At 45.0% G+C, this 26,147-nt stretch overlaps 1 protein-coding gene across 1 annotated transcript; it reads right to left on the bottom strand.

Moving 5' to 3' along the window:
- Positions 1–246: 246 nt before the first annotated feature.
- Positions 247–26,028, bottom strand: dpysl2b (dihydropyrimidinase like 2b). Its single transcript, XM_024380565.2, has 14 exons — positions 25,716–26,028; positions 17,730–17,818; positions 17,324–17,508; positions 16,598–16,762; positions 14,880–14,941; positions 14,014–14,094; positions 7,608–7,676; positions 7,365–7,485; positions 7,052–7,208; positions 6,742–6,883; positions 6,342–6,512; positions 5,209–5,388; positions 2,929–3,103; positions 247–2,378 (listed from the first exon to the last, which is right to left on the bottom strand). Exons 1-14 carry the CDS (start codon positions 25,761–25,763, stop codon positions 2,287–2,289), a joined length of 1,737 nt encoding a protein of 578 aa, XP_024236333.2. The 5' UTR covers positions 25,764–26,028; the 3' UTR covers positions 247–2,286.
- Positions 26,029–26,147: the final 119 nt, after the last annotated feature.

The raw sequence follows: 26,147 nt of genomic DNA, 5'->3' as shown, positions 1-26,147 counted from the left end.
AACAGTGTGAGTGAGTCTGTCACAGTGTGAGTGAGTGTGTCTGTCACAGTGTGAGTGAGTGCGTCTGTCACAGTGTGAGTGAGTGCGTCTGTCAGTGTAAGTGGGTGTGTCTGTCAGAGTGTGAGTGAGTGTGTCTGTCAGAGTGTGAGTGTGTCTGTCAGAGTGTGAGTGAGTGCGTCTGTCACAGTGTGAGTGAGTGTGTCTGTCACAGTGTGAGTGTGTGCGTCTGTCACAGTGTGAGTGAGTGCGTCTGTCACAGTGTGAGTGTGTGCGTCTGTCACAGTGTGAGTGAGTGTGTCTGTCAGAGTGTGAGTGAGTGCGTCTGTCACAGTGTGAGTGTGTTGCTCTGTGTTGAGTCATGGAGAGGAAAAGGCGAAACACTGCAGAACAGCGACTTTTAGGCCAGGATCTCGCTGACATGCGAGTGAAGGTAGAAAAACAGCTGCCAGACTGCTTTGCCTTAATGAAAACCAGACCGTGCAAAACGAAGGGCCATTACCAGCACTCCAGGTCTGAGACCCAAAGAGTGGTGCACTGGGACCAGTGTGTGTCCCATCCCTTACACATTAACACTGCACACTAGTTAGATATACATTACTCCATGTCTACTTTCAAGCTCAGATGAATAGTGTTCAGCCTCAGGCCACTACTTACAGAATGACACCAAATATAAGAACAGTTAAAAACTAAAACATTAGAACATATTAAGTAAGCATAGTTGTTTTTAAAGGAGCACTATCCGTGGAATACGAAATAACAAAATCTGGCACCTTTGTATCGGTTAACATCAGCTATTTTACATTTTTATCTTACCATCATAAGAATAATAGAAAATCGAAATATCAGTACAACTTCTGTGGGTTCAGGCACATAAAGAGATTAAAAGGAAAAGAGGAGTGCATTAATTAAAAAGAGGAGGCCGGGAGCAGAAAGACATTCAGTCTTCTGAATGCACTGGTTGGTACTGGGACATTGTAGAACAGGAGGGAGGGATGCTGCCTGCAACACTGTCAATAAAAGGGTGTATGAGTCTCAAAGATCCCATTACAGTGATAGATCACAATCCCCTTCAGGCGAGGTATATGGGCACATACTGTACTATAGCGTAGCTGAGTACGAGTGTGGCACCATCTTGCAAAGAGGGTGAGTTGAACGAGGCTATGAAAAATTGGGCATTCCCTAGTATTCTGACAAATCTCCCTTCCTTCGCTGCCGACCCGGTTACACTCCTCCCAACATCCTACATTTGAGTCACATCTCCTCTCATGGGCCGTTAAGTTCCATGATGGCCTCTCCCTGGGAGAAATACAGCGCTCTATTCACAGCCTGCCAAAACCCCTTCTCCTCTAATCTACTGGACTTTCCTGGCTCACCAGCAGCTTCCAAATATGGACCATGTTTTTTTTCAGTCCATTTATTCCTTTAAACAAAGCTACTGGTGGGATGACATGAGATGAGCACCAGTGAGAAGCTCCTTTCAGGTTTTCAACAGTGGTTCAGTTTACTACTAATCTCATGCCTCATCCCGTAACCCGGAGGACGAGGATGGCATACTGCCAGCTTTAAACAATAACAAAGGACAAGTCAATAAATTGTGTTGATGGTAGCCAGTGCTGTACTGATCTTAACCGTGTGGGAGAGGACGAGCACAGTGGAGGGCAAGGCTGTATAAACAGTAGAGAACAAACACAAACCAGTGAAAAGATCAATATTGAGGAAAGCATAAGCGACTTATCTCTTCCATGTTTGTTCACTACATAATGTTAGCGCAACTAATCTGATATCTGATGTAGAACATGTTACCCATGTGTCTCCGTACTTCATTTACCCTATATTGAAAATGAAAAAAGACGAACGGAAACAGATTGGACTTCCTCCATGCAAATGCGACATGCACTGCCTTGACCTTTTGGCTGTGTTAAAACTGCTCAGTCTAGTCTCACTTGACCCCTCTACTATGACATGAACATCAAAAAATAAACTGAATGATACATGGCAGGAAGAAAGTACAGTAGAGAACACTAAATAATACAGTCAAAAGTGCTCAAATATGGGCTGTTGTTGTCGTCTCTTTTTTTTCTTCCAATGAGGCAAATATTTTTTTATAGGCGTCTCCTTTATAGTGGGGTGTCGGGGGAGAGAGAGTGGGGGAGAGATGTACGGAGCGGCAGACGGGGGAAAGAGATTGAGGAGGGGAGAATTGGTTTGGCTCCTGGTGGAATGTCCCCTAGTCCCTGATGCCCCTCTCCTCAAGCCCTCATTTCCCCTGGTGGCCAATGGGAGGGGTTAACCCAGGCTGGTGATGTTGGCCCTGCCACCAGGTGGCTCCACAATGCGCTGGGTGTTACGCCGAGGAAGGTTGTCATCAACTTGAGCACCTACAAGTACAGAAGAGGAGGAGGAAGTCAATATCACTGTATTATGACATTTTCATTGTTATGAACATATCATAGTTTATCATCAAAACTATGATAGGTATAGGCCTCCCAGGTGGCGCAGTGCCACCAGAGACTCCGGAGCCCGGCTGCAACCGGGAGGCCCATTGGGGGTGCACAATTGGCCGGGTTAGGGGGGGTTTGGCCGGCAGGGATATCCTTGCCTCATCGCGCACTAGCGAATCCTGTGGCGGGCTAGGTGTACGATGTTTCCTCCAACACATTGGAGCGGCTGGCTGCGCGCTGTGTTAAGAAGCAGTGTGGCTTGGTTGGGTTGTGTTTCGGGGGACGCATGGCTCTCGACGTTCACCTCTCCCGAGTCCTTACGGGGGATAAAGCGATGAGACAAGACAGTAACTACTAACAATTGGATACCGCGAAATTGGGGAGAAAAAGGGGGGTAAAAAAAAAAGATTAAAAAAAAAAGATAGGTATAATGTCAGATAGATATCTCTAGTGAATGGATTCATGGATCCACCCCAGTGCTCCTCACCAGATAGGCTGAACCCTGACTGGTGCAGGTTGCGGACAGGCTGGGCCCCGGCTACTGCCTGCTTGGCTGGAGAGTTCTTGGCAGAGGAGGCAGGAGTCATAGTTTTGGGTGTGACTGACACCTCACAGACAGGCCCGTCATATAGCCCCCGGGGAACACCCCTTAGCTCAGCCAGCTGGAGAACAGGGAGGAGGCAGAATCAAGAGTCAAGATCAAACAACCCGAACCTACTGCATGGGTTAAACCCCCCAAAAACACCATAAATAAAACTTAAGTCGATCTCAGATCGATTGTCTGCAGGGTGAAATTAATTTACCCTTTCATGTAAATGAACTTCCCCTTTCATGTAAATGAACTTCCCCTTTCATGTAAATGAACATCCCCTTTCATGTAAATGAACATCCCCTTTCATTTCATGTAAATTAACCTCCCCTTTCATGTAAATTAACCCCCCTTTCATGTAAATTAACCCCCTTTCATGTAAATTAACCCCCATTTCATGTAAATTAAGTTCCCCTTTCATGTAAAAAGCTTTTAGGGAAAGATGATCATTTTGTACATTAAACTGCGAGTTTGACCAGCTCCAGTCCTTTTCAATTTGATTAAACAATATATATACAGTGGGGCAAAAAGTATTTAGTCAGCCACCAATTGTGCAAGTTCTCCCACTTAAAAAGATGAGAGAGGCCTGTAATTTTCATCATAGGTACACTTCAACTATGACAGACAAAATGAGAAAAAAAATCCAGAAAATCACATTGTAGGATTTTTTATTTATTTATTTGCAAATTATGGTGGAAAATAAGTATTTGGTCACCTACAAACAAGCAAGATTTCTGGCTCTCACAGACCTGTAACTTCTTCTTTAAGAGGCTCCTCTGTCCTCCACTCGTTACCTGTATTAATGGCACCTGTTTGAACTTGTTATCAGTATAAAAGACACCTATCCACAACCTCAAACAGTCACACTCCAAACTCCACTATGGCCAAGACCAAAGAGCTGTCAAAGGACACCAGAAACAAAATTGTAGACCTGCACCAGGCTGGGAAGACTGTACCAAAGTAACAAAGCCTACCATCAGTAACACACTACGCCACCAGGGACTCAAATCCTGCAGTGCCAGACGTGTCCCCCTGCTTAAGCCAGTACAAGTCCAGGCCCGTCTGAAGTTTGCTAGAGAGCATTTGGATGATCCAGAAGAAGATTGGGAGAATGTCATATGGTCAGATGAAACCAAAATATAACTTTTTGGTAAAAACTCAACTCGTCGTGTTTGGAGGACAAAGAATGCTGAGTTGCATCCAAAGAACACCATACGTACTGTGAAGCATGGGGGTGGAAACATCATGCGTTGGGGCTGTTTTTCTGCAAAGGGACCAGGACGACTGATCCGTGTAAAGGAAAGAATGAATGGGGCCATGTATCGTGAGATTTTCAGTGAAAACCTCCTTCCATCATCAAGGGCATTGAAGATGAAACGTGGCTGGGTCTTTCAGCATGACAATGATCCCAAACACACCGCCCGGGCAACGAAGGAGTGGCTTCGTAAGAAGCATTTCAAGGTCCTGGAGTGGCCTAGCCAGTCTCCAGATCTCAACCCCATAGAAAATCTTTGGAGGGAGTTGAAAGTCCGTGTTGCCCAGCAACAGCCCCAAAACATCACCGCTCTAGCTAGAGGAGATGTGCATGGAGGAATGGGCCAAAATACCAGCAACAGTGTGTGAAAACCTTGTGAAGACTTACAGAAAACGATTGACCTCTGTCATTGCCAACAAAGGGTATATAACAAAGTATTGAGATAAACTTTTGTTATTGACCAAATACTTATTTTCCACCATAATTTGCAAATAAATTCATTAAAAATCCTACAATGTGATTTTCTGGATTTTTTTTTTCTCATTTTGTCTGTCATAGTTGAAGTGTACCTATGATGAAAATTACAGGCCTCTCTCATCTTTTTAAGTGGGAGAACTTGCACAATTGGTGGCTGACTAAATACTTTTTTGCCCCACTGTATATACCTTAAAAAATATATAATAACTACTGTACAACCAAAAAATCCATATGATGGAAATCCGTTGCAGTGACAGTACTTTTACCCTGCTACTGATAGTGGAACGCAACATCCAACTTGTCAGCCAATACCCTCATCTTATCATGAGTCAGTAAGTTAACATGAAACAGGGTATTTGAAAAGGAAACCCACTCCCTTGGATATAAAACACATCAATGCAAAAGACAGCACACCACGATGACACAGTTCCAAAACAGTGCCTTACCCTGCTGCGGGCCTTTATCCTCTTGTAGACGTAGTCCGAGAAGGGCTTCCGGCCCACGAAGCGGCCACACCCCTCGGTGGTGTGGAGGTTCCCCTCCTCCAGGACGATCTTACCCTGGCTGATCACTACCAGGGGGGCGCCACGCACCTCCACACCCTCAAAGATGTTGTACTCCACATTCTGGAAGAGTGACAGGGGGAGAGAGGAGGAGAGACAGAATGTAGTACAATAGATCATTTTTCTTATGATTCGTGTGAGTTGATTGGTTTTAGTACTAGTGTGGAGGACCTCCCTCCTCCTCCATCCTTTGCCAGTGAGCTGCTGTTTTATAGTGGGCCAATGTTCAAATCATTAAGTGTCCCCTATGGGTTTTGAAAGGGATAGATAAATGGCAATTGAAAACCCCTCCTGAGATAGCATCATTGATCACCACAGACCATTGATTTAGCCAGGCAGCGAGGAGCAGAGTTACCAGGCACTTACAAGGCTGGTGTGGGCAGTGGAGAGCAGTGTGGAGTGTGACCACCCTCGTAAAAACTACTGGCTGACTAGGACTGAGGTCATGGCCATTTAGTGGGCTCCACAGGGCTTAGAAAAAGCATGAGATCACCAAGAGGCTGGACCACCCATTACACACACACTATGTCTCTCTGAATTACCAATTTTCCCCATGTACATTAGTCAATTTCATGACCAAATGGAAAGAAAGAAACCATAGAACACAGAGAGGTAGAGCAATTAGACTGCAAAAGCACACACACGGACATACACACGCATGCACACTGTGATTTGGCTGCTAACAATCAGAAATGACATGTTCCCGTACTCTGGCAGAGTTTGGGGGTGACATCACTCCTCTGAGTTACCATAATGCCCACGCCCTAGAGCTGGGGAACCCAACCAATCATGTGTGGTCAGGAGTCAGATGACCATACAAATACCAATATGGTAATTTCATAGAACCATTGCAATTCAACTTCAAGTTCACTTGAATGTTCAAAGTTTAACTATTTAATTTTGGGCAGTTTCCCGAAGATGAATCTGTGGTGTAATACCATATGGCTGGATATACAGTAGACTGGGCTTATCTGAAGATATAATATTTGTGCGTAGTGAGTGTGTGACTGACTGACCGAGTTGTGGCTCTTGGCTGAGATGATCTTGGTGACGTCTGGGTCCCAGAGGACCAGGTCGGCGTCAGAGCCCACAGCGATGCGGCCCTTACGGGGGTACAGGTTGAAGATCTTAGCAGCGTTGGTGCTGGTGACCGCCACAAACTGGTTCTCATCCATTTTGCCTGTCACCTGGATGAGCCAGGGGAACACAGAGAATGGGGCAGTTAACTTTGGGAGAAAAATCACATTTTTATGGATATAGATGAGTGTGTACGCAATTGTTGTGTGAATGTGCAAATTCACACAATGCATACACATTCTACACATGATGTACACTGTAGGTTCTACTGTATATATTATGTACTGTATATGAGTATACTGTATGTTCTATATATATATAAAACATGTAGTCTCTCACCACACACTTGTCCCAGATGAGGGACATTCTCTCCTCAGTGCCGTTGGTACCCTCGGGGATGAGGGTGAAGTCGTCTTTGCCCACGGCGCGCTGGGCAGTGTTGAAGGTGCAGTGGGCACTGCCAGTCACCTGAAGGTCTCCACTGGGGAGGAAGGCACAGGACAAGAGATTAGACTGTGCCACCTGGACTCTGAGTGGGATGATTGTCCTACTTGACCTTGTCACCATGATAACAGTTTACATCATATGAATACGGATATTGGTCCATATGGCCCAATCCAGTGTAATGGTGCTGAGTTAGTGCTCTCACCAGGAGAGCAGGGAGCTGAGATAGTCGGGCGTGGTCGGGTCTGGGCTGAGGGGCGGGGACGTGATGAAGGCGGCGGCCTTGGCCCAGTTCTTGCTCCAATAGTGTGAGCCATCTGTGCCCAGGCTGGCAGTGATTGGCTCCCCGTACACCACCGTGCCTGCAAGGCCAATCAGAAACATCATGTGATTACAAAATGAATGATGTTATTGACCTATTATGGTGCCTCTCCCTTCTTTTGGCTCACACATGTGCATCTTCCCTTCATCTTTCTGTATGTTTGTACCCTAGCAACAGCCTAGCAACAGTCTCTCACCCTTCTTCCTGGCCTGAGCGATGACATCAGCAGCACTCTTGCTCATCACCTTAGTGACGTAGAGGGGACAGTTGGTCTGATTGGCTACTGTCACCGAACGATTAACAGCCTCTGCCTCCACCTGAAAGACACACCCAGGGTTCAGAGGTCAAGGTGACCATGCAAGGACGCGTTTTGAAAATAGAAAGGGAAGATAAAAACAGAGAGCTAAGAACTCTGAGGTCAAATGCTGATGCATTATACCTCTTCAGGACGGCTCAAGACGTGTCCCTCAGGTCCAGTGATGCCCTGCTCCAGGATACGACGCTGCTCCTGAATGGACAGAACAGGTACGCTTTAAAAATGTCCCGTGTTTGATATTATAGATTGGGTTTTGATAGTCCAGCAAATGGTGTATTGTTAGCTGGGCTTTGGAGGTATACTGTATATACCGGGGTATTTGGGAATAGCCACGGGATGGTTTTTCCATACTGTCAATACTGTTGAAAGCCAGTCACCTGTTTGTTTGTAAATAGCACAACGGGATAAAGTGGGTGCAGGTGAGCCCAGCTGTGTTGTCCGGCTGTGTATTGACAGGGGTCGCGTTTTATTTTGAAAGTCAACAGCGTTTTTTATAGAGTGATCAGGGACGTGCGATAGAGTGCAATAGAGTGATCAGGGACGTGCGATAGAGTGCAATAGAGTGATCAGACACGTGCGATAGAGTGCAATAGAGTGATCAGACACGTGCGATAGAGTGCAATAGAGTGATGATCAGACACAATAGTGATCAGGGATAGAGTGCAATAGAGTGATCAGGGACGTGCGACAATAGAGTAATCAGGGACGTGCGATAGAGTGCAATGCAAGTGATCAGGGCGACAATAGAGTGATCAGGGACGTGCGATAGAGTGCAATAGAGTGATCAGGGACGTGCGATAGAGTGCAATAGAGTGATCAGGGACGTGCGATAGAGTGCAATAGAGTAATCAGGGACGTGCAACTATAGTTTCCTTCACAAAAAATACATTAGTGCAACACATTCAGCAGAAAATAGCTTCATTTTCATCAGATGACAACACAAGTGCAAAGCTATTTGGCTGGCAGCCACACAAGTAATTAAGCTTACAATGAAAAAACAAGGTACGTTTTGCAAAAACGATGCATGGCCATTACACTTCTAATGTTTATCATAGAAAGAATGGAGCCAGGTACATTTGCTAATGTTTTGCTTGAAGTGAAACTTGGCTACACAGAGAAAAGTACCGGAGAAAAGTAGCTACACATCAGTCAGTGCTGTCTGGTGATAGAATGCCTGTTTGTGAATTCTCATCCGAGTAGAGAAGTGAAACTGAAGCACAACATTTGTCAGATGCCGAGAAGAAATTACAATAAGAAGCATTATAGATGACCGCTTACAAAACGCAGCAAGATATTTATTGTGTTTTATCTTTTCTTTCTGCGTGAAAGAATTCTGAGTTAACGCGACCCCTAAGTTTATCTTGCTAGTTATCTAAGTAAGTGGCTGAAATAATAAGGTGACGAGGCATCATCTGCCGTGTTTGAGAAGTCAAAGCCCTTTGGATGAGTTATCTGTACAGCTGCCAGTGCTATCTTGATTTCCTTGCTTTTTTTTCTCCTCTCCGTCTGCTCCCCCCCTCTTCTCTGAGCAGAGCAGGCAGGCCCGTTGCCCTAGCAACTCCAGACTCCACAGACACAGTGTGTATACAAGTACAGTTTGTCCTTTAGACAAGCATGCGTCAAAACTGTGTTCCTTTTGTGGCAACCCGGGGGCCAGCAGGGAGCTACAAGGAAAGAGCAGGTCCTTAGTCAGCTCTAGAGGGCTACAGAGGCCAAGGTGAGTCAGCACCATGGACAGCTCTATAGGCACTGACTGGGGCTGGTGATTCAACACCCATACTACCCAGTCCAGGTGCTGCAACCAATTGGACCTGGAATTGGTCCCACCGTTCCCTCGTTACCCCAAATGGGTATAAGTAGAGGTGCAATCACTCGGGCGCTTGGGTAGACAGGCAGAGGGTACTCCTAGACCCCAGAAAAACAGCAGTGAGTATGATAAGCACCTCGATCAGACGAGAAAGAAGATACTAGGTAATGTTTGGCTCAACTTTGTCTCTTCCTTTTCTTTGGGCCCAAAGAAAGAGGACCCATTCCCAGACACAACGACTCCCGGCGCAAGTATTGAAACCCCAGACTCATCACTCTCACTCTCTTTTTTGTTCATATGGACACTTTAAGCACCAGCTGCCAGAGCAGCTCACAGATCACTGCACCTGTACATAGCTCATCTGTAAATAGCCCATCCAATCTACCTCATCCCCATACTGTATTTATTTATTTATCCTTTGCACCCCAGTATCTCAACTTGCACATTCATCTTCTGCACATCCTACCATTCCAGTGTTTAATTGCTATATTGTAATTAATTTACCACCATGGCCTATTTATTGCCTTACCTCTGTTATCCTACCTCATTTGCACATGCTGTATATAGATTTTTCTACTGTATTATTGACTGTATGTTTGTTTATTCCATGTGTAACTCTGTATTGTTGTATGTGTCGAACTGCTTTACTCTATCTTGGCCAGGTCGCAGTTGTAAATGAGAACTTGTTCTCAACTGGCCTACCTGGTTAAATAAAGGTGAAATATTTTTTTTTAAATGAACACAGACGGTCCGAGAAACAGTGACCCACCCGTTACATGAGAAGCCTTTCAGATGTATTTCTCCCCTCCCCGTTCCCCCCAACCTTTCTTAAAGAACAACTTTTGTTTAAGCACCGGGAAAACCGACTCTCGCTGTCTTATTTATTGTGTGTCCTGTTTATTGTCCCCTGGGCTGCCACAATTTGCACAATGTCTCTCATTCACATTCGCTTGTAAATGTCCAAACTCACCAAAAATTACACACACGCACACACACACACACACACACACACACACACACACACACACACACACACACACACACACACACACACACACACACACACACACGCACACGAGCTGGATTGACTGTCTTTGCAAATCGCTTATTTTCATTTTCGCTCGTTAGCATATTTAGCTAGCAACCCCCTTGGAAATTCGGTATTACTTGTGCTAATTCTGTTAGCATTCTGTGTTTGTTTGGCGCCCCCTTGTGTACTAAGTCGGCAATATTGAGAAGGTCGGTGTGACAATATCAAATCAACGTTTATTTGTCACGTGCGCCGAATACAACAGGTGTAGTAGACCTTACAGTGAAATGCTTACTTACAGGCTCTAACCAACAGCGCAAAAAAGGTATTAGGTGAACAATAGGTAAGTAAAGAAATAAAAACAACAGTAAAAAAAGACAGTGAAAAATAACAGTAGCGAGGCTATATACAGTAGTGAGGCTATATACAGTAGTGAGGCTATATACAGGCACCGGTTATTCGGGCTGATTGAGGTAGTATGAACCATGTGATATGGTTAAAGTGACTATGCATATATGATAAACAGAGAGTAGCAGTAGCGTAAAAGAGGGGTTTGTGGGTGGTGGGACACAGTGCAGATAGCCCAGTTAGCCAATGTGCGGGAGCACTGATTGGTCGGCCCAATTGAGGTAGTATGTACATGAATGTATAGTTAAAGTGACTATGCATATATGATAAACAGAGAATAGCAGCAGCGTAAAAGAGGGGTTGGGGGGGAACACAATGCAAATAGTCCAGGTAGCCATTTGATTACCTGTTCAGGAGTCTTATGGCTTGGGGGTAAAAACTGTTGAGCCTTTTTGTCCTAGACTTCGCACTCCAGTACCGCTTGCCATGCGGTAGTAGAGAGAACAGTCTATGACTGGGGTAGCTGGGGTCTTTGACAATTTTTAGGGGCTTCCTCTGAGACCACCTGGTATAGAGGTCCTGGCTGGCAGGCATCTTAGCCCCAGTGATGTACTGGGGTGTACGCACTACCCTCTGTAGTGGCTTGCGGTCGGAGGCCAAGCAATTGCAGTGATACAACCAGTCAGGACGCTCTCGATGTTGCAGCTGTAGAACCTTTTGAGGATCAGAGGACCCATACCAAATCTTTTAGGTTTCCTGAGGGGGATTAGGCTTTGTCGTGCCCTCTTCACGACTGTCTTGGTGTGTTTGGACCATTCTAGTTTGTTGGTGATGTGGACACCAAGGTACATGAAGCTCTCAACCTGCTCCACTACAGCCCTGTTGATGAGAATGGGGGCATGCTGAGGTCCACCTTTTCCTGTAGTCCACAATCATCTCCTTAGACTTAGTTACGTTGAGGGTTAAGTTGTTCTTCTGGCACAACCCGGCCAGGTCTCTGACCTCCTCCCTATAGGCTGTCTCGTCGTTGTTGGTGATCAGGCCTACCACTGTTGTGTCGTCTGCAAACTTAATGATGGTGTTGGAGTCGTGCCTGGCCATGCAGTCATGGGTGAACAGGGAGTACAGGAGGGGACTGAGCACGCACCCCTGAGGGGCTCCAGTGTTGAAGATCAGCATGGCAGATGTGTTTCTACTTACCCTCACCACCTGGGGGCAGCCCATCAGGAAGTCCAGGATCCAGTTGCAGAGGGAGGTGTTTAGTCCCCGGATCCTTAGCTTAGTGATGAGCTTTGAGGGTACTATGATGTTGAACCCTGAGCTGTAGTAAATTAATATTATTCTCACATAGAAGTTCCTTTTGTCCAGGTGGGCAAGAGCAGTGTGGAGTGCAATAGAGATTGCATCATCTGTGGATCTGTTGGGGCGGTATGCAAATTAGAGTGGGTCTGGGGTTTCTGGGATAATGGTGTTGATGTGAGCGATTACAAGCCTTTCAAAGCACTTCATGGCTACGGACGTGAGTGCTACGGGTCTGTAGTCATTTAGGCAGGTTGCCTTCGTGTTCTTGGGCACAGGGACTATGGTGGTCTGCTTGAAGCATGTTGGTATTACAGACTCAATCAGGGACATGTTGAAAATGTCAGTGAAGACACCTGCCAATTGGTCAGCACATGCCCGGAGCACACGTCCTGGTAATCCGTCTGGCCCAGCAGCCTTGTGAATTTTGACCTGTTTAAAGGTCTTACTCAAGTCGGCTACAGAGAGCGGGATCACATAGTCGTCCGGAACAGCTGATGCTCTCATGCATGCCTCAGTGTTGCTTGCCTTGAAGCAAGCATAGAAGTGATTTAGCTCGTCTGGTAGGCTTGGGTCACTGGGCAGCTTGCGGCTGTGCTTCCCTTTGTAGTCTGTGATAGTTTGCAAGCCCTGCCACATAAGACAAGCGTCGGAGCCGGTGTAGTATGATTTAATCTTAGCATTGTATTGACGCTTTGCCTGTTTGATGGTTCGTCGAAGGGCATAGCAGGATTTCTTATAGGCTTCTGGGTTAGAGTCCCGCACTTTGAAAGCGGCAGCTCTACCCTTTAGCTCAGTGCGAATGTTGCCTGTAATCCATGGCTTCTGGTTGGGGTATGTAATATCTACGCACAGTCACTGTGGGGACGAGGTCCTCGATGCACTTATTGATAAAGCCAGTGACTGATGTGGTGTACTCCTCAATGCCATCAGAAGAATCATAGAACATGTTCCAGTCTGTGATAGCAGAACAGTCCTGTAGTTTAGCATCTGCTTCATCTGACCACTTTTTTTATAGACCGAGTCACTGTTGCTTCCTGCTTTAATTTTTGCTTGTAAGCCGGAATCAGGAGGATATAATTGTGGTCGGATTTACCAAATGGAGGGCGAGAGAGAGCTTTGTACGCGTCTCTGTGTGTGGAGTACAGGTGATCTAGATTTTTTTTCCTCTAGTTGCACATTTAACATGTTGATAGAAATTTAGTAGAACTGATTTAAGTCTCTGGCCACTAGGAGCGCCGCCTCTGAATGAGCGGTTTCCTGTTTGCTTATTTCCTTATACAGCTGACTGAGTGCGGTCTTAGTGCCAGCATCTGCCTGTGGTAGTAAATAAACAGCCACGAAAAGTATAGCTGAAAACTCTCTAGGCAGATAGTGTGGTCTGAATTTGATCACAAAATACTATACTTCAGGCGAGCAAAATCTAGAGACTTCCTTAGATTTCATGTACTGGCTGTTGTTTACGAATATGCACAGACCACCCCCCCTCGTCTTACCGGAGTGTGCTGTTCCATCTTGCCGGTGCAGTGTAAATCCCGCTAGCTGAATATCCATGTCATCATTCAGCCACGATTCCGTGAAACACAAGATATTACAGTTTTTGATGTTCCGTTGGTAGGATATTCGTGATCGTACCTCGTCTAATTTATTGTCCAATGATTGCACGTTGGCGAGTAATACCGATGGAAACGGCATCTTTCCAACTCGCCTTTTGCGAATCACCCCACTCTGTGTCCTCTATACCTGCGTCTCTTCCTCTTGACAATAACTGAGATGTTGGCCTTGTCGGGAGTTCGGAGAATGTCCTGTGCGTCCTGCTTGTCGAAGAAGAAATACTAACCTGAGGTGAGTGATCGCTGTCCTGACATCCAGAAGCTCTTTTTTTGCCGTAAGATACGGTTGCAGAAACATACAAATTAAGTTACAAATAACGCAAAAAAAAACCCATAACAGCACAATTGGTTGGGCGCCCGTAAAACTGCTGCCATTCCTTCATTTCTTTTAGAGAGAGAAAACCGCCTTACTCCATTAGCCTCAGGTCTTACCTCAGCCACAATGTCTCCATTCTCAGCATGGACCTGAGCGATGGCCCCCAGGTCCCGGATCACACTGAACACCTCATAGACCTACAGGAAATAACCATGTCAGCAGCCTGAGACAACCACAGATGGGTCATAGAACAGACAGGGTAAAGTTAAATGAGGATACTCTGATAGCTGAGCAAAGTGAACAATAATGCCAATTTCACACCATGCAAACTCACTCTGAAGGTCTCAAATACAACAGTGGTAGAGGAGAACCTGTTACTGATGTATGAGCGATGTGTGAGTCTTGTATGAGTCATCTCCCAAAAGCCAGAAATATAATAAAGAGCTACCATAGGTTGCCTTGGGAGACCTGCACAAAACAGAATGAAATGCTCTGGCCAAGCAGCCTGAATGCATTCCTCACACAGGTGCAAAGACCAACGCGGGCCGTTTTCAAAGGAGCCTCCAGTCCAAGATTAATCTGTTTCACCATGAGTCAGACACAAAGACTTGGACTGGTGCATTCTTTCATCGTCCCTTACTCACACTGGAGACACACACAATGAATGCCTCAACCTCCCCCACCCTCCCTCCTCAACTCAGCCCAGAGCAGGCCATGGGATATGCTGGGTGGGGAGGGCTAGAGAGCTACAGTATATGAAGTCTTACAGTGCATGTAATTGAGCATTCAGTGTGATTTTGTCCCATAACTTTCAACAGTTAATGTGGCGCAAAAAGAGGTGAATTCCTTTCATACTTTTTTCTTAAAGATTATTTGAACCATTCATGTCCTTTGTGGCGGGTAGCGATCGATGTTTCCTGTAAGACAAACAGGGAGCCAACGTTTTAAAAAAAAAGCTACCATATGATAAGGTAAGTCATACCTGAGAGTCAGCAAGCTGGAAAACACCCTTATAAGCCAGATAGACAAGGAAAGAGTTGACACCTGAGGAGAGAGAGCACGTGTCAAAGGAAGGTACAGAGAGTTGGGATGAGAAACAAAGAGAGGCGAAGAGACCAGTAACATATGAACATACAGTACACCAGTCAAATGTTTGGACACACCTACTCATTCCAGGGTTTTTCTTCATTTTTACTATTTTCTACATTGTAGAATAATAGTGAAAACATCAAAACTATGAAATAACACATATGGAATCATGAAGTAGCCAAAAATGTGTGGAACAAATAAAAATAGATTTGAGATTCTGCCTTGATGACAGCTTTGCAAACTCTTGGCATTATCTCAACTAGCTTCACAAGGTAGTCACCTGGAATGCATTTCAATTAACAGGTGTGCCTTGTTAAAAAGTACATTTGTGGATTTAAGCCAATCAGTTGTATTGTGACAAGGTAGGGGGGTATACAGAAGATAGCCCTATTTGGTAATAGATCAAGTCCATACTATGGCAAGAACAGTGCAAATAAGCAAAGAGAAACGACAGTCCATCATTACTTTAAGACATGAAGGTAAGTCAATATGGAAATTTCAAGAACTTTGAAAGTTTCTTCAAGTGCAGTCGCAAACCCAGAGTTACATATGCTGTGGAGGGCAAGTTCATTAACGTTACCAGCCTCAGAAATTACAGCCCAAATAAATGCTTCACAGAGTTTGAGTAACAGACATCTCAACATAAACTGTTCTGAGGAGACTGCGTGAATCAGGCCTTCATGGTCGAATTGCTGCAAAGAAACCACTACTAAAAACCACCAATAATAAGAAGAGACTTGCTTGGGCCAAGAAACACGAGCAATGGACATTAGACTGGTGGACATCTGTCCTTTGGTCTGATGAGTATAAATTGTCCAAATTTGAGATTTTTGGTTCCAACCGTCCGGTCTTTGTGAGACTAGGTGAACGGATGTGTGGTTCCCACCGTGAAGCATGGAGGAGATGTTGCTTTGCTGGTGACACTGTAGGTGATGTATTTAGAATTCAAGGCACACTTAACCAGCATGGCTACCACAGCATTCTGTAGCAATACACCATCCCATCTAGTTTGTGCTTAGTGGGACTATCATTTGTTTTTCAACAGGACAATGACCCAACACACCTTCAGGCTGTGTAAGGGCTATTTGACCAAGAGAGTAATGAAGTGCTGCATCAGATGATCTGGCCTCCACAATCATCCGACCTCAACCCAATTGAGATGGTTTGGGATGAGTTGGACAGCAGAGTTTGGAAAAGCAGCCAACATGTGCTCAGCATATATGGGAACTCCTTCAAGACTGTTGTAAAAGCCTTGCTCATGAAGCTGGTTGAGAAAATTCCAAGAGTGTGCAAAGCTGTCATCAAGGCAAAGGGTGGCAATTTTGAAGAATCTAAAATCTAAAACATATTTTCATATTTTTAACACTTTTTTGACTACTACATGATTCCATATGTGTTATTTCATTGTTTTGATGTCTTCAGTATTATTCTACAATTTCAAAAAATAGTAAAAATAAAGAAAAACCCTTGAATGACTAGGTGTGTCCAAACTTTTGACTGGTACTTTACATGTAGGAAATCTAGCAACCATACAGAAATAGAAAACATGAACACAACCAATCAACATGTACTATATCACATTATGAGATGTTAATGTGGATGTGTCTGTACCGTGGTCCTTGACAAGGGCCTCCATTTCCTCCTGGACTCCCTTGTGCCACTCAGTGATGTCCACATGTAGAGAGTAGTCACAGCACGACTTGCTGTCCGCCCACTCACGCCACTGCTCAAAGGCAGACAGCAAACTGACCCCAGGTTCCGGAACCACGTGGTCAACTAGTGGACACACACACATACAATTGTTTAGTAAATTGGTTCATTCTTATTGTTCTGGTCGCATTCAACCATGATATGCAGTAGGTCAGATTAAAAGCCTAGATCAGGATCTTGCATCATGTTTCATCCACCAGATTGTACTGTACTGCACTGCACTGTGACCCATTAAGCCTCTGTTTCGTGACGTGTCCCATTTACAGAGATGGCTCTGTGGACTCTGCAGTGCAGAGCAGCAAAAGTCAGCATTCTGCCCGATGTGATAAAGCCACCTTACTCTTCAGGAGTCTGTGTAACTGCTGAGCAGGGAGATGGACCTTTACTGAGGCAGCTAGGATATTCAGTATTCAGTAGAACAGATAAACAACTTGAATAAAGTTTTGAATGTCCTCCCTAGTCCACTTTTCACAGCACTCAGCAGCACTTGGTGGCACGCTAGTCTGTAGCAGATGAGACTTTATGGACTCAGGACCTGGTGCTGCCATAGATGGAGCTGGCACTGTGCCCTGCCCATTACTCTTGAGAGGGGGAGGACAGAAAGTGGGTAGGTGGTAGTGTACATACTGATCATGGTAGTGCCCCCTGCCAGAGCGGCGCGGGTGCCCTGGTAGAAGTCGTCCACCGAGGTCATGCCCCGGTCGGGCATCTGGAAGCGTGTGTGCACATCAATGCCCCCTGGCATCAACATGCGCCCGTGGGCATCGATGGTCTTCACCCCACCGGGCACTATCAAGTTCTCGCCAATTTGTCTGGGAGTCAGAGGAAGAGAGAGAGAGAGAGAGAAGGGAAAGCAAGAGAGAGAGAGTGAGAAAGAGAAAAAGAGAGAGAGTTGTTATAGAGTTATAGACTGCAATTTAGTCTGTAAAAGCAAACTACAGGCCAGTGTTAAAAGTCTAACGCATGGTAAGGATGGTGCAGAGGTAGTTAACCTCTGAGAAGTAGAGCATGTAGTCGTCGTTGTGAAACTCACTTGATATGACCATCCTCCATGTAGATGTCAGCACAGAAGGACTGGTCATCGTTCACGATTATCGCCCCTTTGATCAGGAGACGGTCACTCTACAAGATCATTTAAAAAAAAGATATTATTGGATGAAGAATTCACTGTGAATCAAGGTAATGTTTCTTTATGTGTCAATTCATCCTGTAAGGGATGGGTTGCCAACTGACATTCATTCGTTAGTATACACATGTCCAGTTCTCTTCATTCTCACAGAGTTAACACAGTGAAGTAAGCGTTCCTTTAGGAAAAGCCTTTAATGTCAGTGTGGGAAAGCAGACACCAGAATGTAACGCACAAAGAACGTCCTGGGCATTTATATGTCCTAATGAAAATGAGCTCATGATGGTGAGTATTGTATTTGGCACCACCGCAGTACCAGCCACTTTCTTTTCAGGAAGCATCAGCTAACACTGTGCTATTAATATACTAAATACAGACACGTAAAATACTAAAGACAAGCCAAAAGACTTAACCCCCCTACATGTCCCATCACCCCCACCATGGTGGGACGTTCCGACTGCCTCTCTGCTGTATTGGGCAGTGTCACATCATGTATCACTGTCACAGCATTATCTGATGTTCTGCCTTGTTGCGTCATGGGGATATTAGGCTTCGTCCAAGTGAGTTCTGTGATGATAAGGAACAAGTTATCCTCCCAAAATGTTTATGGTTGCCCCAACTGGTTGTGCTGGGCTGGCATGATCTATTTGATTATGGATGGCTTGTGTTGTAAGTCTCTCTCTCTTTCACACACAGACACACACACCACACACACACACACACACACCACAGAGGAAGAAGCAGTTCCATGCTGGGATAGTTTGGATCAGCACCAGATCTTGGGTGAAGCTTGTTCAACCATTACAGTATGTGAGTGAGACAGAGAACGGGACAGAAAGTGTTTGGGATTGTAAGAATAAAGGAGAGAGAGATCGAGAAGCAGAGCAATAGGAGAGAGGGAACGGGAGTTCAATCGGAACCAAAGACACAGAGGATTGGAGTTGAGCAGCAGCCTGGAATGAGTCTTAAAGAGAGACTGCGTGATCAATGCTTCATGCACATTCTAATACAGGAAGGTAGAAAGGGAACGCAGATGTACTGTGTGCTTATTACAGATGGCTGAATACAGCATGTCGTGACCAGGAACAAAATATGGAACATGCATCTTCGAATGGATAATTGACTAGGTAGGATGATACCAGCATGGCTCAAAATGAGGGTGAGGAATGCACTGATGAATCAATGACAAGCAGCAGAGCACGCCACAGGACACGCCCCTCCGGCATCCTCACTGGGAATCAGTCTTCCATACCTCTGTCACCAGGCCACTTGTTTCTGTGTGAGACTGAGAGAGGGGAGAGCCGGGCCCCCTGGCACCTCCCTGTGTTGCCCCAGTGGCGACGGCCTACTCTCCAAAAGTGGAGAGACACAATTCTGGTCACGAGGCATTTAGCCCCCTCCACAAACAAAGGTTGCTCTGTTTGAGTTTCAGCCTCTAGCGTGTTTCCCTGCTAGAAGCCCTGGCCTCAAGCAGAAATGCTTTCCAACGGGGTTCACAATGCACCGCCCGAAATGCATTTGGACTAAATTATAGAAAACTGATCTTTATGACATTGAAATGCTTTGGTATATTTTTTCCCCAACAAAAGTGGTTACTTGTTCCCTGCCAACTGACAAACATTCTATAAAACAAAGACATACGCAGAAACGCACCCGCACACACATTTCTCTCCTCTCTTTCGAACAAACCCCCAAAGAATGTATTATCAGTGATGACTATGTCGGGACATTTTGAATAACACGTGTGACAGGAGTGATGAACCCAGTCCATTCTCACATCTACATGATTCCATCCTGTTTTAGCAACTGTTCACTGAACAAAAATCAAGTGGTTGACTATCACTATTTCATTATTTGTCGTGCCATTTCACATATACAGTGCATTCGGAAAGTATTCAGACCCCTTCCCTTTTTCCACATTTTGTTCCGTTACAGCCTTAATCTAAAATGATTTTTTTCTTCATCAATCTACACAATACCCCATAACACCAAAGCAAAAACAGGTTTTGAAATGGTTTTTTGTTGTTGCAAATGCGTTAAAAAAAAACCTGAAATAACTTATTTACATAAGTATTCAGACACTTTGCTATGAGACTCGAAACTGAGTTCAGGTGCATCCGGTTTCCATTGATCATCCTTGAGATGTTTCTACAATTTGACTGGAGTCCCACCTGTGGTAAATTCAATTGATTAGACATGGTTTGGAAAGGTACACACATCTATATAAGGTCCCACAGATGACAGTGCATGTCAGAGCAAAAAGCAAGCCATGAGGTCAAAGGAAATGTTCGTAGAGCTCCGAGACATGGTTGTGTCGAGGCATAGACCTGGGGAAGGGTAGCAAAAAATGTCTGCAGCTTTGAAGGTCCCCAAGAACACAGTGGCCTCCATCATTCTTACATGGAAAAAGTTTGGAGACACCCAGACTCGTCCTAAAACTGGCCGCCCGGCCAAACTGAGCAGTCGGGGGAGAAGGGCCTTGGTCAACCATCTCTGCAGCAGTCCACCAATCAGGCCTATATGGTAGAGTGGCCAGACAGAAGCCACTCCTCAGTAAAAGGCACATGACAGCCCGCTTGGAGAGTCTGAATACCTATGTAAATGTAACATGTAATATTTATAGTGCATTTATAGTGCATATATATACACACACACACACACATTAGCAAAAATGTGTAGAATCCTGTTTTTGTTTTGTCATTATGGGGTATTGTGTGTAGATAGTTTTTTCCCCCTCATCAATTTATTCCATTTTAAAATAAGGCTGTAACACAATGTGGAAAAAGTCAAGGGGTCTGAATACATTCCAAATGCACTATAAAATTGGAGGCCTTTACCGAAATACATTCATAAACATTCATACAACTATGTGTGAGACAGCCATGATCTAAAAACTAGAATTACATGTTTAGATACTCTTACATGACCAAAAACGGAAAGAAAGGTTCCCGGAAAAATGTCATTCTCTGTCACTCTTAGTAAAGGTCCGATGATAACAACAGTCAAGAGCTTTTAAACTCAATCTACTGTGTTTTGTTTATAAAACGTGCACGCCTATTTCATGTTTCTTCTTATTTTAACTTACTTAGCGGTTCTTGTTTTTAAAATATTTGCAGGTCAAAGTCAGTACCCAATCTGCTTGGCCTGTGATCGTCCATCAGGCATCATGTTTTTGGAGAGCATCTATCTTTTGATTGTTCTGGACCTGAGCCAAACATGACAGTGAACCAGTTCTATCCACACACAAACAGGATATTGACTCAATTGAACAGGGTTTTTAACTCTTAGTCAAATAATATGCCTAGGGTGTTGGTCAATGTTTAATATCAACAACAGGTCATTCATCTCTGACCAACTAATACAGACCTAATTACAAATGATTCAATTGAGATTTAAGTGTAGAAGCCGTTTTCAGAAATTCCCTAAACTGCAAAAACAAATCTGAACCAAGCCCAGCACCAGACTAGAGCCTGGATAGGTTAGAGGTCAATCAGAGAGGAGGGCTTTAGAGGGCTCGAATGAAAGACTACTGACGTGTAGTTGAAGACGTGACATCAAACGTTAAAATTGAAACCATTAAGGCAAAGACGTTATTCACACATTGCATGAAAGCAATAGACAGGGCCCATTTCTACTGGGCCTGAGCAACCTTCCGCGATCGAAGACAAAACGCTGTCAAATGAGGTAACCAAGGAACAGCATGTGTTGTTCTCTCCCAGTGGAAAACTCCCGGGGAACATGTGCTGGAGCTGGGGTGGAGAAGCATCAAGCACGCCTAATCCAAATAGTTACTGATCCAATAGTTTCTTTCCAGTGGATGGGTGACCAGGAAACCGCCCTCAGGCCCCGTCAGCTCTATGTCCCCTGGATCTGGAATAGCCACAGTTCCCCTGATCAAAGACTGCAGGAGCTGCTGGGTGGCTGTCTGGTTTAAGACACACAGACTATGACTGCTACTGTACAGACGCTCCAATTTAGAAGCATGGATTTTGTTGAGCCAACCATCTGTACTGTGTAGCGGCCGCCGGATCCTCTTAAAAGAAAAAGGAAACCTTGCTTGTCAGAGAGAAATCCCAGGTTGCACTGGGGCACCATTCCTTCCCCTATCTTCCTGTGCCCAAGCTGCTGAAGTGGACATAAATAAACACCATCTCACATTGGAGGGTTTATGAATGGGGATATGCCTGATTATATCTCACAGTGTAGAAGGGAAAAAAGTGTTATTGGCAGGCAGTCAGTGTCCCTTAGAACTAAGAGTGTGCTTTGTGTAATGTGTGAACACGGAATTCCCCAGGCCACAGTGCATAATGGGATTACTGTGGGAGAATGGTGGGCTGGGGATGAGCAGCGCCAGGCTGGACTGTCTTTAGTAACAGAGACTGATCTAACAGGAAGATTCAGGGGCCGTGTCTGAAATCTGGCTTGCCTACTGCTTACTTCAATTGCATACTGTGTACTAATCGTTCTAACTACATACTATTTAGAACATACCGTTTAGTAAAAAACGAATGCAGTACACACAAATATCAATACTAGTCTCATCCATACTCTGAAGGTGTCATATAATGTGCAATTGCATTGAATCTCACCATTTGTTCATTTTGGTAGATTGCGTCCCCTTGTCTGATTATCAGCGGTAGACAAAAACACGCGAGTCTCGAAAGACGATTCTCTTCCTCAATAATGTGCAGCGAACTCTACTAAATTAAAAGCCGAAATGAGTATGAAATCATGGCATTTAAGGCATACTGAATTTCACATTCTATATACTGTAACTTGTATTTTCGCATACCCAAAATGCATACTATTTAGAATGCTGCTAGGGGTATTCGGACACGGCCAGAGGCTTCTGGATAAAATGGCATCCACAGTGGCCCTATCCCAGGTATTCCACTGACTCCTGAACTCTTGACCCCAGAGCCTGGGAACAACAGGAAGACCTCTCTCATTAAAGTATTCATGATATGTCCGTCCTGCAGTTAAGTCCATCAGTTTTATACAGGAACCCTTTAGAGTCCTCCCCTTAAATAACAATAAATCCAAAAATCTATTTCTGTTTCCACATTTTCCAATGGCAACTTTGAGTGAGTGAGTGTGTGACTGTAAATTAACCTAATCATATTCATGAGAGAGTTGGATGAGTCATCTTTTGAATGCAGCCCCAGGTGGTGATTTTAGGATGACATTCATATTTGATGAGGCGTCTCTGAGGTGTGCTGCTTTCTAGTCTGCAGCTGACCACTCCAGCTGGTGACGACAGCCTCGTACTGCAGCCTGCCTGCTGCCCTTTGACTTTCCAATCTCAACAACTGTGTGTGTGTGTGTGTGTGTGTGTGTGTGTGTGTGTGTGTGTGTGTGTGTGTGTGTGTGTGTGTGTGTGTGTGTGTGTGTGTGTGTGTGTGTGTGTGTGTGTGTGTGTGTACGCCTATGTTTCTGTGGGGGGTGTTTGTCATAATCACCCAACCAAAAAAAAATCACAATTAACTTAACATGAAAGACAGAAAGTAGCATACAAGCACATTCTTTGTGTGTATCTATAGTGATCGTGTGTTTGGTTATGCAGTGAATTGTTTTAGTATGTTAGATTGACTGTACTTTGTTCTTACTCTCTCAGTTTCTCTTTCATTCATCTCTCTCTATCTGCCCTCATGTTCTCTTTCCCCTGGGTGTATGTTCTATATCTGAGTTAGCTGTTAGGGCTACTATGGCTCCTGATCCTCTGATCTAACACTTACTGTTAGGCTCTTCAGGGAATCTACTCCAGAACTGGGTGAAGACAGGGCAAAGCCTGGAGCGCGAGGATGATAAACTGATCGAAAACCGCAAACACATTCATACACATATGATATACACATAGATGTACATCTACCTTGAAACAGTGACGACACTCCCTGGCTTGCTGATCCTGTGTTATGATAATTGATAAATGCATGAAATAACAAGGATATGACCTGGATAAGCAGAAGATTGTTGGACTGTACGGGGAAGGGGATTGTTTGGTTCCATAAATGTGTGTGTGACAGGCTGTCTACATGACAGGCAGACAACACAGTGTGCTCACTGCTCCCTGCCATAGGGGTGTGGCACACATACACACAACTGCGGCTGCTCCCTTGGTACTGCACTCACAGTCACCCTTGGTACTGCACTCGCAGTCACCCTTGGTAGTGCACTCTCAGTCACCCTTGGTACTGCACTCGCAGTCACCCTTGGTAGTGCACTCTCAGTCACCCCTGTTTATCTGTCTGTCTATCCATTTTGCTCTTTCATCTCTTGCAGTCTGAAATATGGGCTACTTTAGGCGTACCTCTATTCTTTCTCTGTCTCTCCCGTCATCCTCATGTTGGACAATGGCTGAGTTTAGCAACAGGAGTTCAGAGAGGGATGAGGACAGCTCAGTAGAAGGGGCAGAGCATCGCAGAATGATAGTGTGTGTGACTATGTGAATAGATCATTAGGTGGGGTATCCCTAGCCTGCTCCCTTCACCAGGTCATGGCTGGCGGCTGCCGTATCCATATGAGCAGGCTGTGGGATGTGACAGGGTTTAGGCCAAACCTACATCAGTTTTGTCAGACCCAGCCAGCCTGACAGCCTGCTGGAGTAACCAACCGGGATGCCAGCCAAAGCCCCTTTCAAATTGCTTTCTTTGTCCACAAAAAAAGCTCACATGCACAGGCAATGAGGAGAGAGGCACTTTTCCAATAAAAGCTTAGACTGTTATAGATCTTCAGGACATCCATTACATGGAGAAGTAGGCCTATGGTCTTAAGACAAAGGCCAAAAGGTGTTTTTCAACTGTGTATTGATGCATAGGTTCATTGCAATGTGGTTGGGAAGCATGAATGTTGGATTAATAGTTGGGGGGTTCATATAGACCACTGGAGACGAAAACCTATAAATGATGCAGTTCAGCAATATAAATATGGAAAGACATGCGGGAGTCTATAGTCGTTTTTGCCCCTTTCCCTTCATTAGTGTGGAGGCTGAGAGACACGGCAGGAAACTGGAGCCTCTGCCGCCCCCTTTCATTCTTCTTCTCTTGTCATTATCCTATGATTTTCTCTCCTCGCCATGATTTAAAATCTTGGGCGAGACATGGTTGCTGCCTCGCCCAGAGTCACACAAAATCCGTAAACAATAACGTGTTATATGTCCTAAACCCGGCTATATATAAATAACAATTTTACCGAATTCACCGGAGTTGGAATTGTCCAGAAAAACTAATCCGACATTGCAGCGGATGGGCACAGGCGAGAAAGCTAATGCATTTGCTCCACCCGTTGGCGAACGGTGATAACCGGCCAGATACTGTTCTCTGACAAAGAACATCGGCATGGAAATGTCCCCTATAATGCGGGTCCGCGAAACCACAGCCGTGCGACTGAATTAATTGTACATGTGGAAATGATTCAAGGACAACATTGATTTCAAGGAGAGTCTTACAAGAGCCAGATGTGATTTGGCCTATCCAAAGTTGGCCAGCTAGCCTCAGGCTCTCATCTTGTCAAATAAAGACAATTGAGATAAATTAAGTCCTATGCTCTGAACGATTACCCGTGTTGACCCGATAAGCAAAACTGTAATAGCCCATTTTAGCCCATTATCATTTGAAATATCATTTCTTTACATAGTCTCAAAGATGTGGCCTCTCCATGTTAATCCTAAAGACCCCGTTAATTACACCAAGAGCTCGTGCAGAATGCATTTCACAGTTTATGCAAACAGGTCGTTCACCTTTGAGATGTAGCCTAAAGCTACCCGAGAGAGCTTCAACTAATTCGGATCACAAGCCTCATTTTAGCGATGCACATCTTTGCCTGACTGGTGAACGGATAGTTGTAGCAATACATGCACAATGTTCAATGGAATGAATACATGTTTTCCTAACTCACTGTAATGCGGGGAATGTTCTTCTTGCCCTGATAGCCTTGCCCAGACATCTTCGCTGTTCTGCTCTTGCTGCGCTTAATGGACCGCTATCAATGGAATGGGTGTTCAGAATAGTGCGGTTTGCCGGGTGGATAAGGCCGGTGTGGAATAGGCAAGGAAGTTAGCAGCAAAGAGAGTGTACAATTCCAAAAGGAGTCGTGCGTCCTAAAGCGGGAGGCCACCGCTCGCAGAATCTAGGGAAAGAACCGCAGCTCCAAATCACGTCCTCTCTCTCTCTCCTGTTCTCCGCTGATGCGCCAAACCTTGCCAGACGGACTCACACACCGAGGGAGGGAGGGACAGACACTCTTGACGAAGCCCTACGTGCATGCGCAGAGCCCCGCCCTGATCCATTGAGAAATCAGGAACTATGCTATGCATTTCTCAATCTGAAT

Source organism: Oncorhynchus tshawytscha, linkage group LG20 (assembly GCF_018296145.1).
Source record: "Oncorhynchus tshawytscha isolate Ot180627B linkage group LG20, Otsh_v2.0, whole genome shotgun sequence".
In the NCBI taxonomy this organism is placed as follows: domain Eukaryota; kingdom Metazoa; phylum Chordata; class Actinopteri; order Salmoniformes; family Salmonidae; genus Oncorhynchus; species Oncorhynchus tshawytscha.
Note: the sequence above shows the minus strand (reverse complement) of the source record. Positions and strands in the feature narration are given on the sequence as shown.

Excerpts from the sequence above, each read along its gene's own strand:
- dpysl2b (XM_024380565.2), bottom strand. The coding sequence starts at position 25,763 with ATGTCTGGGCAAGGCTATCAGGGCAAGAAGAACATTCCCCGCATTACA. Across the intron at positions 14,095-14,879 it reads TCCAGCTTGCTGACTCTCAG|GTCTATGAGGTGTTCAGTGT; the intron begins GTATGACTTACC and ends TATTTCCTGTAG. Across the intron at positions 2,379-2,928 it reads GTCAGGGTTCAGCCTATCTG|GTGCTCAAGTTGATGACAAC; the intron begins GTGAGGAGCACT and ends CTGTACTTGTAG.